This window comes from Petromyzon marinus, chromosome 26 (assembly GCF_048934315.1).
Source record: "Petromyzon marinus isolate PM22_M1 ecotype Great Lakes invasive population chromosome 26, UKy_Petmar_22M1.pri1.0, whole genome shotgun sequence".
NCBI lineage: Eukaryota > Metazoa > Chordata > Hyperoartia > Petromyzontiformes > Petromyzontidae > Petromyzon > Petromyzon marinus.
The window spans coordinates 4,074,349-4,087,769 of record NC_133692.1 but is presented as its reverse complement, the minus strand read 5'-3'; the positions used below and the strand labels follow the sequence as shown (position 1 = coordinate 4,087,769).

Here is a 13,421-nt window from a genome sequence, read left to right as displayed (position 1 = left end):
CAGCCACGCTGGTCTTGCCATCGCCCGCGAGGCGACGGCCACGTGACAGTGAGTGCTCTCGTATTTGCCACAAACACCGCGCGCTCCTCCTGGGTTTTCCCCAGACGGCTCACAACATGACGACAGACCCCCTTTATAAGATGCCACACGTCAGATCAACCACGTGCGAGCGCACGAGCCGTCATAATTGCCGCGCAGGTGCAGCTCGCAGAAGATGTACAGAAACACCGAGGCAGAAAATACCATTCCCGCATCGCCAGCACAGACACTAAAATCCTGAGCCAATGGCTGCATGGAGGGGGCAAGGGGGGTGCAAGAAGAGGGAAACTGTTGTCAGGTTTGCCACGACGTGGCTGGTGCAGTCATTCGTACGACTGACAGCTTCAATAACCTGCGCAGGCCACACCTGCAATTTTCAAAGCGGCTGCACCCCAACAAGCCCCCCCCCCCCCACCGCCGACCGTGCGCTTAGTGGCAAGGTTCAAACCGCAAACGGAAATCTTCTAGAAACCATGGCAACCCTGTGGCCTGAACCCAGCAATGGGCTGCCCCAACGGCGGCAAAGTCTACTTGAATTAAGCAGCGGCAAGCGCGGTGAAGCAGCGCAGGAAAATCCCTCCCCCACCAACCCTTCCGAGTGGGGAATGCCGGGCAGGCAACTGGGACGACGCCGTGAAAACTCGTGGAGGCTCTTGTGCAGCCCCCTCTCGATCTTAACCCATACTGCTGTGAAAAATGCTACTGCAGCCTGTTCGAATTGGTTGGGGGGGGGGGGCTAATGTTGGGGATAGGATTATGGGTTAAGAGTTGTAAAAGGGTTAGGAATAAAGGGCCAGGGTTAGGGTTGGGATTAGAGATAAGAGTTTGGATTAAGGGTAGGGTTGGGTTTAAGAGGATAAAGTTAGGAATAGGGGTTCAGTAAGCTTAACATTCGGGATAGGGGTGAGAATTGGGGTTAGGGACAGTTGGGGGTCGGGGTGTGGCTGAATTAGGATTTGGTTATGACCACCACTAGGCTGCAGCAATACTTTTGAGAGCAGGAGTGTTGTGCACATCAGTGCCTGCTTTCCGCCCGGCGTCCCCCGACCCAGATGACCCCCCTCCAACAATCAATGCGGTTCGAGCGAGGTGGGTAGGGGCAGCAGGGAAGTGTGGGTGGTGGGGTAAAGCGTGGGGGGGGGGGTTGTATCTCGAGGTTACCTGTTTAGAAGCAGGGTTCTGATTGGATAGGCTGAGGGGGGCGAGCGATTGACCAGGAGGAGCAGGGGGGGTGGCCTGGGGTAGTTTGATACCGGGGGAAGGCAGGAACGGGGAGGTGGGGCAATCGTCACAAAATGCCCCGTCCGGATTGGTTAGAGACAGGCTCAGCTGAAGGGAGGGTGGAGAGGGAGGTAGCAGGCAGAGTGGGGGTGGCAGCGTGATGGCAGGGTGGGAGCCACGTGAGCAGATCGGCCACGGCGGACAGGGAAACATCGCAGGAGGCGGGCGCCCAGGTAGGCCAGGAGGGGGTAAAATAAGAAATGAACCAGCAAACCCATTCAGCAGAAAGTGGAATGGCCAAAAATGTTCAATATAAAGACAGCCAGAGTTAAGGTCAGATGCATCAATTATAATGGGGTGATAATTGGGAAGGTCACAAAGGGGGAAGGAGAGAAATTAGGACAGGGTTAGAGCATTCTGAAACATCAAGCATACGAACTCAAAGCACAAAAATGCAGCCTAAACAACAGCAACACTTAATAGAAAACTGACGCAAACAGTGGCGAGCATTCACCTCTCCCGTCTCGGCACACTCTGCCCGACGGGAGCCAAGCGCGCGAGGCGCGCGCTCCCGTCCGCTCGGAATACAAACCTTGTCGAAGAAGGAAGAACGGTGGTCAAAGGAAGACTCTTTGTGCACGTTGGGGCGGGGCGGAAAGCCCTTGCCGATGACCCCGTTGAACTCGGGTCGGTGCTTGTCAAGGTCGCCCTTGCGATCCAAGAGGGCGCCTGGGACACAAGACACGCGTTTGCTCATCCTCCGCCGCGACAAGAGACTTTGGGTAAACGGGGGGGGGGGGGGGGGGGATGAACCTCGCTGGTGGCTCAAGGCGACTAGAGCACTCGGCGCGGACCGAGAGCGCCGTCGCGCGAGAGCGTGAGAGCATGGCCTCTCATTGGGAAGGGAAGGTGGGGGGAGGACCACTCAATTAAAATGTCATATGATGCTAAACCCAATAACATCCGACAACAGTGATCTGTTACATTCAGTATTTCCAACCTGGGATACACAAACGCAGTCTGCTTTCCATTGCATGTATGTGTATGCAAGGTGTGATTGTGCATGCATGCAGTGTGCGCAGAGTTGTACTGTGTATGCACGCAAAGTGTTATTTTTTAACACAATGGCCAGCAAAAAATAACATTATCAAATAAGTAAAAGATAACACTTTTTTAATGAGTATTGCAACGTGTTTGCATGCAACATATGCATATGAAAATAATGTATTTTCATGCAGGTATGTGAATGTAGTGGGTATGCATCGTGTGGCCAGAGAAAATGTTGTGGGTACATGCATGTAGAGTGTTGCATGCAGTGTGTATGCATTTAGAGTGTTGTGTGTGCAGTGTATGAAAATAGTGGGTGTGTGCATGCATTGCACAAGTGCATGTTGTGTATATATACACATACATAACATGCAGTACGAATGCACGCACGTAGTGTGTATTCACATAGCACGTGTACCTAGTTGGTACATATGCACGTACTGTGTACGCATGCAGTGTACGCGTGAGGTGTACGTAAGCACGTAGAATACAAGGATGCACACCGCACATGTCTGCACATGCGCGTGCCGTGTACAGGTGCGTGACGCCACACAGTATGGGCGCGTTCAGTGCACGCGCGTACGAATGCAGGCTTGGTGCCAGGGGGGAGTATGGTGAATGGGATGTCTTACTCATGGCCTTGTCCACATTCATGCCGTTTCCACGCAGAGCCTCTTCCGCAGGTTCTCGCTGCAAGCCAGACAAAACAAAAGCCTCAGCGACTCCCGAGAATCAACCGCCCGTGCCCGATTCACTGACGTGTGCCTGCCCGTGTAAGCGCATGTGTGTGGATAATGCGTAAATTACTGGTTTATTTGGTACCAGCGTCTGGTTGATGAGTTTTCAGAAATAATTTGCAATTTAATTACGCACGACAAATGCCTTTGCTTGCATTAGCTACACAGTGCAGGGGTTCTGTAACAACAATTTTTTTTTACTTGCATTACTGTAAATAATGTGGTTATTACTAAATTAACTTGTTTGTAAATAAATGAAATCGTGGTTTGTGCAAATTTTAGGGTGTAAAATTGAAAGGATTATTTTGATGGATGGGCTGATATTTAAATGCCAGTTTCAAGCAATATTTATCTGTGTATTGTTTTTATCATTTCGCATGTTATAGAGCTGTGTGTGAAATCACTACAGTCAGTGCCAATGCACAGATGGCTAATAAAAAATGTAATTTACCGACTTAGGAAAGTGTCAGTGTTACAACTTTAAAACAGCGGAGTCCCTGCTCTGGGACATGTTGGCAATTCCATTCATTAGTGTGTGGCCTCATGAGGAAGGAAAGCGGAGAACCCGGAGAAAACATTTGTCACAGTCATGCAATGTAGGTCGTATAAAGGACACTGCTATGTGTCCGGCCTCTGTAGAAAATGGCAGAGAAATCCAGGCACACGTTTCAAACAATGCTGCAAAAACCCCTCCCCGAGTCACGTGGGCGGGGAATACGGGGGGGTCGTCCCGTCAATTCGAGCGAGTCCCCCCCGATGGAGCGGCAATAAAGCGCACACAGCAAAAGAGCCAAAAAATATAAGAAACGTCCTTACCGGGAAGCCAATGTCAGTAAGCTGCTTAATGAGTCTGTTCACCCAGGCTTCCTCTTGCCGGGTGGAGTTCTTAATGGGTCCCTGCAAGGAGACACGGAGTCAACAACCGTGGCGTTCCCGAAACGAGAGCCGCGTCGCCGAATGACCCTCCCCCACCCACGATCGTCACGTGGGCCCCGAGAGCAGCAGGGGCCACTGCCGTCGTCGTCAGCACAGCCCTGGCTCCGAGGCAGCGGTGTTGTGTAAACACTCAGTATGCGCGCGCTGCTGTAGAGCATTGCATGCACAGCTAGTTTGTCAACCAACCCTCACTGTAAGGGTCGTGGGGTTATTTGACCACACGTAACCTCAGAAGGAATGTAACGAGAGAGCTATGGAGATTTCCATTCACATTATGGGCATCAGATCATATGCAAGAATATTTCTTTGGGAGATTCCCATGCATTTATGGAATCTGTGCAGTCATCGTGGATAACACATGCAATGATGGCAAGCAGGGCAAAACAAAATCAGATTCTAAAATCAAATCACGACAATTCATCGAATCATGGAATGGGTTCCTATCGTTACATCTCTTTGAGCCAATTTCCTTCCTAACGGCAATGGGGTCTACCGAAAAGCATACCAAGAGAAGGCATTTAGGAGAGGATGCCTGGAGCCATGATGTGACGCGAGGATGACTGCGATCAGCTCGTCCCAGCCAAACACGACGCGCTCACCTTGGGGCCAAGCCTCTTGCCACCAGGGCCCCCCCAGTTGTTCGAGCCAGGGCCATATGAGGGCCCATCCTGGGGGGGTACTCCCCCTCCATGCCACACGCCAATCTCATTGCCATCCTCCTCCTCCCAACTCGAGTGGCGGCTGCCTGGCGCATCTGGGTCTTCCCGGCTCCCGCCCCAGCCGCCTGCAACATGGACGAGCAGACGGCAGAGCACTGAGATAACACGCAACGCCACGAAACGAGCACCGACGCGCAGACAAGACGGGACTTGCGTGCACAGCGCACACCCACGCACGTGCGCGCACATCAGAAGGAACCACAGGAATGTGCGCAAGTGAAACTGTGGCCCACCCTCACTGCAGGTGCCCACTGTCGCCCCACCTGGTTTGCTGGGTCCGCCCCAGCTGGAGTCAGGGTTGGCCCAGCCACCGCCGCCTGGGCCCCCACCACCCACGCCACCCCCTCCTCGTCCACCTTCGCCCCCATTGCCACCCTCGCGGGGGCGTCCCCAGGCCGAGGTACCGTTGTCTACGGGTGATGTGGGGTCACCCCAGGAGCCCGAATCCGTCTTCGAGTCACCCCATCCTGGAGATGGCATGGAGGCCATGGGTCAGAGTTTACCAGGGGGATGGCACTGATGGAGCCCGCCGGACATGGCACATGCACCGATGCCGTCCGGCATCACAAATGCGTTTCACTTTTAAAATATTAATGTCCTTTGACTACTCAGGCAAATCTCACCAAGCCTGAAGACGTTTTCAAATGGGTCGTTGGGATTTTTTACCGTTTCTATAATAATGAACGTTTGGTGTGCGTCAAAATAACTACTCAATCAACGGGGGCGACACTAAAAGCTCCAGTACAGATGCAATCCACTGCTGTACAGCAACCACCTGGCCACCTTATGGCCTCAAATCAAACCAATGTCTCACATTCACGTACTAACCAGGCTCATCCAAGTTTAGTTCATTTGGTCGTAAGCCAAAATGTACCTTTAAAAAGTATAAATCATGAGTGCATTTCCTGTGGAGTGACCGCACAAACCCCATCACGCACCGCTGGGGGCGTTGGGAGACTTTCTCTCCTTGCCCAGGTCAGGTGGGGGGCCGCCGCCCCCTCCCCCACCAGCGCCGCCACCGCCCCCTCCAGCCGCCATGTTCTCCTTCTCCCACATGTTGACACCACGGTAGTTGTAGGCGGTGGGGTCGCCCCACGCGGCCGTGCCGTCGTCCACCTCATTCTTGCGTCGCAGTGAAGGGGGTGATGGCTCCTCCCAGCCACTGGACTCAGCCTCGGTTTCCCGAGCCACTGCCGGGATCGGGCCTCCGATCCAGCCGGAGCCAGCGTTGGTTTTCCCTCCACCACTACCGCCACCGCCGCCGCCACCACCACCACCACCGCCGCCGCCGTTGCCGCCGCCGCCACCGCCGCCGCCGCCGAGAGGACCGCCCCCTGGCCCAATGGGCCCTCCCGGGATACCGCCTGGCCCTGCTGGGCCTGGACCCATGGCACCAGGGCCACCCCAAGAGCCAGGGCCGCCTAAGTCGGAGGATTCGGCCCACATCGGCAGGTTTGGCTTGGGGGGACCTTCCCAACTCTGCAAACATACAATGACAAAGGTCATTACACTGTCCACCGCTGGTGGGGGAGGAGACAACTGCTGTTTGACAACTAGAAATCAAAGCTACGTATTTTGTTATTGGGAATTTCAACACGTATCCCATGATTTTGGCAGAACTAATATAGAACTGTAATTGACAAATTATCGACCTATAACTTAATAAATGCTTTCATTAACTTAAATACATTATTGCACGTGAAATAGGATAAGAAAATCATTCGGTAAAGATTTATCGTGGAACTAAAATCACACTGGCTGGGGTTACTCATGTCTGTGTTCTGGTAATTAAATAGGAACCCAAAACAGACTGCTAACAACCACATTATGTCACGATTCCGGTCGCGAGGGACCCAAAACTACAACCATAAGAATAACAGCTACAGAAGCGACATTGTGACAACAGTGCAGCGATGACAGCGATGGAAAAAGCCGGGTGGAACATGGCACCTGTGGTCCTCGAGAGCCGTGCTTGGGCTCCCCACTCCAGTTGTGAGGCCCAGCCTTGGCTCCGTTCCAGTTTCTCTCGGGGCCGCCCCCCTCCCACGGTTGAGGGGGCATGCTCTTCGATGGCTCCGCGCCCCCCCACTGGGTCATGCCAGGCTGCGCCTGCTGCTCCCATCCACCACCTGAGCCTCCCCAGCCTCCCCCCCTGTCTGCGCCGCCACCAGGACCTTGTTTGGGGCCATCTCCTCCGCCCCAGCCACCCTGCTGCGGCCTGCGTGGGGGCCCATCTCCCCAGCTGCCAGGGCCCTCATCGTAGCCACCGCTGCGGTTCCGGTGGGAGGGGAGTTCAGAGAGTCAACAACCAGACTAGGGAAGGCCAGAAAAGGACACTTTAAAAATAAATGCGCACAAATATTCACTCAACAAATAACTAGCTGAAAATGCATTTAAAAGAACCATGTCACCACTCTCGGGACCATGATCCTTTATAACCGAACCCCCTATCGCTCACCGTGGTTGCGCCGCGCGCACACAAGGCCCAGCTGTGGGCACGACGCACCTGTTGTCCCAGCCTTTGCTCGCTCCCCAACCAGGGCCCGAGTGCTGGGGGTGATGATGGCCTCCTCGACTGCCTCCTCCTTCACCACCACCACCACCGCCACCACCGCCACCTCCGCCACCTCCGCCACCTCCGCCACCTCCGCCGCCGCCGCCGCCAACACCGCCACCCCAGCCAGGTCCAGGGGCGGTGCCACCAACTCCACCAGCTCGCTCTACGCAGCCGTCTGAGGGCTTGGCATGGGCCTTCTCACGTTCAAACTTCTCCACATCCCACTGGGTGTTCTGCTTGATGGGTGTTTGGCCCCAGCCAGCGTTGGACAGGACGCGGGGGTCTACGTCCTTAGGGATGGGCAGGGTCTCGGGCCGTTCCGGCTCCAGGCCGATCGGCGTGTCATACTTCCCGCGGCGGCCGCGCCGTGCCGGAGCACCACCGCTCCCCCTCTCGCTACCGCTGCCTCTGTCCCCTCCCCGGCCGCCACCACCGCCACCACGGCCCCCACTGCTGTCCGAGCTGCCCTCGCTGCCAGTGTGGGCTCCGTTCCCACCGGGTTTCCCACCCCCCCATGAGTTCCCACATTCGCTGCCAGGGCCCGAGCCCGATGTTCCTCCTCCTCCACCACCACCGCCACCTCCAGGACCACCAGCACCTCCAGCACCTCCACTGCTGCCACCACCCCACATCGCACCGCTGCCACCGCCGCCACCGGAACCAAACTTTCCGCCACCCCCGTTATTGCCTCCTCCGTTGCCTCCGCCATTGTTGCTGCCAACATTGCTGTTGCTGGAATGTTGTTGGCTAGACGAGTCTCCACTCCGCCACTCGCCCACAACTCCGCCACCGCCGCCGCTGCCGGTGTTTGCACCGCCACCGCCCCACATTTCAATTGGTCCGCTGAAACCAGAACTCGGCTGATTGGCTCTGCCCCAGCCTCCACCATCTCCCCAGGAGTCTCCGCCCAAGGATTTATTCTTGTCCGAAATGTCTTTTCCGGCGTCCGAGGAAGGTCTTCCGTTGGCTTCGATGGCCTGCGAATTGGGAGCAGAGCCCCAGCCAGAGCCCCCAACGCCTCCATCACCGCTGGCGGCTCCGTCCCGGTCGTCCTGGGTCGGCGGCAAACTTGGCCCCCAACCGCCGCCCGTGCTCGGCGCGTCACTCGATCCGCCGGCGTTTCTGGTGCCGGCATCGCGCCCGGCGCTGTTGCTTGGTCCGTGATTGTCGGGGGCAATGGCTCCACCCCGGGGCGGCCCGTCGGATTGGCCGGTGGGATCGCGGCCTCGTCCCCCGCTCCCCCAACCGCTGACAGCGCCGCGCCCCGTGCCGCCGTGGCCCCCATTTCCGTTCCCGGCGGAGGAAGTGTGCATCTGGGCGGCACCAGCCGCAGGTGCGCTCAAGCCCGACCCCTCGCCCCCCACTGAAGGCCACGCTGCCGAATTGGCGCTCGGAGAGGGAGTGCCGCCCCCTCCGTTACCCCATGACCTACTCCCCCCGTCGTGTTTCCCGTCGACCCTAGCCCCAAAGTCCCAGTTTCCAGGAGCACCGTTGCCGCTGGTACCGTGATTATTATTACTGTTAGTCTTAGTTCCACCACTGTTGCCGTTCGAGGTATTGTATTGGTTCAAGCTTGCTCCTTCATTGCGATTAGCTGATGATGCCATGCTGGTGCTCTCTGTGCCACGGCTAGCATCAGTCGCGCATTCCGGTGAGGTCGTGGTCGTTGCTGCTGCTGAGGCCGCCTCAGAGTCCTTAGAGAAGGGGGCCGCCCAGCCGAGCCGGCTCGGAGTCACAGCGACGCGCGAGCAGGACGGGCCGTTCTGAGATGAGCGGTCCCAGCGCAGACTCTCATACTGGGCCGCCAGACTGCTGGAGCTTAGGTCTGGCAAGGGTAGGAAACAGAGAGGTGGAAATACGTTACCTCGGCGGCACAGAGGTTACCAACATCACGCAAAACATTCAAGAATCGGTGTAAGGAAGCTCGTGGTTTAAAGAACAGAATAAATATGAAGTGGTTTATTAAGCGATACTCTCGAGAGTCTGTTAGATATAACAATGCCATTTATAAACACAAATATGGGCTAAACAATATTTCCATAAGTCACACGTACATTTAGAAAAATGTTTCAAGGCATTCCCAAAGGGTAAACACACGTTACTTCTTTTTATTGTCATTTTAAATAATTCTGAAAGGAAAAATACATGTTACGAGAAGATAAAATGTGTTGCGTTCACCATTCAAAGACAAACATAACACATAGAAAAAGCATTAATCAAGTCGTACTTCAGAGAACACGGCTGTACTTTAAGAGCCAGTTGGATGAAGGGTAAATTATGATGGAGTGGCACTACCATGGTCAGCGTTAGGTCAACAACGATCGCTGTGGGGTAGACATGAGCACGAGCGCGCAGACGGCTGGGTCAGAGGTCGATCCATAATTGTATTGGACAGCACTGATACAGCAGTGTACAAAGATGGTCCAGGCTACACTGAGCAAGCATTCTCTCTTGCATATACTGCACTCATCCGAGGCTAGAAATTATCTTTAGCAGACAAGACAACATGCATCGATTCGAGGCGTAATCTTTGGCAGTGAAAATGCAAGGTCAACTTCCTAATTAGTTTGGACTTCGTGAACCGTATTCCGTCAATTGTCCGAGAAAAATAACTGCAATCCAAACTTCAGCAGAAGCCGTCGCTTTTCTTCGACAATGGAGACGCGGATGTTAAAGGTGAAGCTCTGCAGCCTGCCAAGTGTTTACAAGTGGCGCCGTTCGCGATATGCAGCGCAACCTGGACCTGCGCCATGTGCACCGCTCAGTGGATGCCACTGGCGGCTGCAGCACCAAGTTCCATCCTTCCCCCTAGAAAAGCTGGTGCCCCGCGATGGTGCGCGACCGCAAAACGGCCAACAGGTCAAGGCTAGCGAAGGAAGGCGACCGCGGCGCCAACCGGGATGACACTCGACAGGGTTTTTACGCGGACAGAACCCTCTAGCTGGCACGGGCCGACGAAAACGAACGCATACGTACAGCCGCGCAGCAGCACTGGAGGCCCGGGACGACATGCTGTATCTGGGCACTGAGGTCGAAAGGAAAAAACTTTCGGGGTCACGTACGAATAAAATAAGAAACAATTGCATTCGACGGGCTCCCAAGCAGAAAGAAAGGAAACGCGACAGCGCTAACGGACTTATTTACTCGAGTTTAAAACAGTTCTCTGCGCGCGCCGTGGCTGCATTCACTGCCTGTTCAACATGGCGGCCGTGTGCTTGTGATTTGGGTGCGCAATGGCTGGCTCACTGGCGCCCGCCCGCTCTCTCCCCCCCACCCTCGCTCACTCTCCTTCCCACCCGCCATCCCCCCCTCACACTCCCCCTGATCTCTCTCCCTCTTTGCCTTGCGCGCTCTGCGCTGCACGTATCCGACTGCCAGCCTCGTGGAGGGTTCCATGTAGCTGTGGGCAGTCCGGGGAGGGAGTAGGGGTGGGTGGGGAGGCTGTTGTGGAGGGTGGGGTACCAGCTATAGCATACGCCGTCGCATGAAATCCCTCAATTTATTTGCCGTTCTAAAAACCCTCCCAGAGCAAGGCCACTTGCGCCGTTGCCACGACTGATCTATAGTTAGATAAAGCAGCTGGGCCCTGCGATATGATACGCCAAAATGTTGCCTTGGTTTGCCTGCGAGTGGCGTCGCGTGTAAAATAAAGCAACGTCTCACGATCAGGGACAAACGCAGCATTTGCAGGCATTGTTTTTCTCTCGCATTCACATCCTCTGTCCATTGCCCTTGTCCCCCCCCCGCACACCCCCAGGCTTTCCGTTCCCTCCGTCCCCACACCCCCAGCCCCATCACCTCCCCGCGTCTCCATCTCTAATGCTATTAAGCAACCGTAATTCACTTTTTGAAAGTCAGCCAAGAAAATTCTGTTGGTTGCTTTCATGCTGCAGGGAAAGTCAATAGACTTCATTTGGATTCTCCCTCCGTACACACCACCTCCCTCTCCTACCATTTTTTTTAAAGGAACACAGTATAGTGCCATTGCTCGTGGCTCAAGGGCTGCTGGAATATGCGATTGAACATTTTAGTATTTTGCAGGTTGCACACGACTTCCCGACATTCGTTAAACCGTTTTAGTGTTGAACTTGATGGGTGAGCAAAGTGGTAAGGTTTTTCACCTCATTAATGTTCATACTCTGCTCTGCTCATGATGCCACAAAGCAGGCTGGGCTAGAGGAAACGGGTGTGGAGGCCAAAAATCAATAGCTGTTCAACAGCATGCCTGGTAATGTGCATGACTCTTATTAGTACAGAGCTCTCTGCCATGGCCATTGTATTTGAAATCCGAGACACAAATCGTAAACGACACAGACCTCTCTTTGTACTGAATTTGTGATGTCTGGTAAAAACCATTTTGATTTTCCACAATCCATCGTCAGCCATACACACATGCATGCGCGCGAAAATGATTTAGCAATTTGTCCTTTTAATATTATGCGTAATTTTATTTATTTAAATATTACTTAAATGCTAATGCATTGAAGAACCTTAGAAATGCAGAAAAAACTTAAGGACAGAGCATAACACAGAAAAACAGAAGAGAAGGTACCATTATAACAGTAATAGATTCTCAAAAAGCCGGTGCTCATGATCGAAAGTAGATTTAAAAGGTATTTTTTCTGCAGGACAACGCTTTGCTACGTGCACCGACGGTTTTATTTTCACGGCACCAAGGCATGTGTGGTCAAGAGCACTTGGGGAAACTAGCCATGGTCTTAGCCAAGACATGGACTTGGGTAAAATAGTGGGGACATGCAAAAACATGCACTGGACAGGACAGTGATATGGGTAAGGGAGCAATGGGGCAGGGCCACTTCTGATAATTCGGCATTTGCATTGGTTGGCACATTTTGGTGTTATGCCTTCCTCGACCTCCACGCCCCAGAAATACCCAGGTTTACTCTACTCGCAAGCACTCCTCCAATTGTAGGGTCAGCATGACTACACCCTATCATGTCCGATGACGCGAATGTTTGAATTCAACGGTGGCTGACAATTTTCTGCACAAAGACGGGGGGAAAAGTGTGAGGAGTGTAGGATCACTCCCCGGGATTGTGCACACACAGGCTCGCTGAAAAACACTGTACACCGCCTGGATAATTGGCCTCTTTTGAGCAGTGAGGAGAGAGAGCCTGACTCATTCTTCAGAAATGTGGAATGCGCCATTTCAAGCAGAGGGGGGAGCGCAGCAGGCTAGTGCAAGGTTGTGAGCTGCTCAATAAGCTCTGGAAATGGTTTCAGGCAAAAGCATCTAAAATGTCGAGGCAAATAATTCTAAATGCCCGTTGTCAATGCAAATGAATGACAATGTGAAAGTGTGCTTGAAAGCACCAGGTTTAGCAACAACGGAAGTTAATGGACAGAGGGAGTAATAATGCATTTGTTTACCCAAGTGTATACGCATTTTTACAAATGTCATGTGTACATTACGTAATGGTTTGGGACAAGATAGTAAGAGATCCACGTTCGCATGTAACTGCTATCTTGAATTAACCGCTTTCACGTGGAGGGGTAGGTATTTTTAACTGCAACAATCGTTGTGTAAACGAGCCATTTCCTTGGTGACTGGAAACAAGAGCGGCAGTTTACATTGGCGGATGCTCAGGAAATTGGTATAAATTTCTGCAAAGGTTGTAAACTTAAAATTAAAATTCCACGTGAAAAGAAATAAATTCAAAACAGCTTTTAAAAGGTCCCACATTATTGGAATGTTGGCCCCACCCAGACGCCTGGGTCAGGGCGGGCCACGAGCCAATGGCTGTGCTTTTTTTTCAAGCGCAGGCAACAAGCTACATAAATAAGTGGGCAGTGTTTGTTTCCTGCGTGTACGCGGCCAGTGCGCTGGACTCAAGGTGATGCCAAGGTCACTCGTGAAAAAAACCTCTCTGGAGCAGCGCTAGAATGCGCTCTTCACACAGACAAGGACGGCTCGGGCCTGCACGTCGACTGCTGGGAAGCTTTTTGGAAAAATGCGCAGACCAGACGCAACCCCACCGCCGTTCTGGAGCATGACAGCTCAGAGCGATGTCGTCTCTCCTTGGGCTGCCCCGGCCTCCACCCCGTGTCCATGTAGTGTGCTGCAGCGCCGTCGCGGTAAATAAACATTCGTACGAACACAATTCCCCAGCCGGCTCTTGAAGGCAACACCCGATCGCCTAACCC

At 53.7% G+C, this 13,421-nt stretch overlaps 1 protein-coding gene across 11 annotated transcripts in view; it reads right to left on the bottom strand.

The window, feature by feature from the left end:
• The window catches only part of TNRC6C (trinucleotide repeat containing adaptor 6C), a 133,816-nt gene that overhangs the window by 20,204 nt on the left and 100,191 nt on the right, over positions 1-13,421 (bottom strand). For 7 of the 11 annotated variants that reach the window (XM_032961137.2, XM_032961142.2, XM_032961136.2 and 4 more), the window contains 9 exons: positions 7,158-9,081; positions 6,650-6,968; positions 5,638-6,178; positions 4,963-5,166; positions 4,580-4,764; positions 3,861-3,941; positions 2,940-2,997; positions 1,853-1,989; positions 1,201-1,368 (listed from right to left, as the gene is read on the bottom strand). In XM_032961137.2, the coding sequence (XP_032817028.2) occupies positions 1,201-1,368; positions 1,853-1,989; positions 2,940-2,997; positions 3,861-3,941; positions 4,580-4,764; positions 4,963-5,166; positions 5,638-6,178; positions 6,650-6,968; positions 7,158-9,081 (3,617 nt within the window). Of the gene's footprint in view, positions 1-1,200; positions 1,369-1,852; positions 1,990-2,939; positions 2,998-3,860; positions 3,942-4,579; positions 4,765-4,962; positions 5,167-5,637; positions 6,179-6,649; positions 6,969-7,157; positions 9,082-10,232; positions 10,525-13,421 lie in introns of those variants that run through there. The other 4 variants (XM_032961149.2, XM_032961145.2, XM_032961144.2 and 1 more) reach the window with 4 other exon arrangements.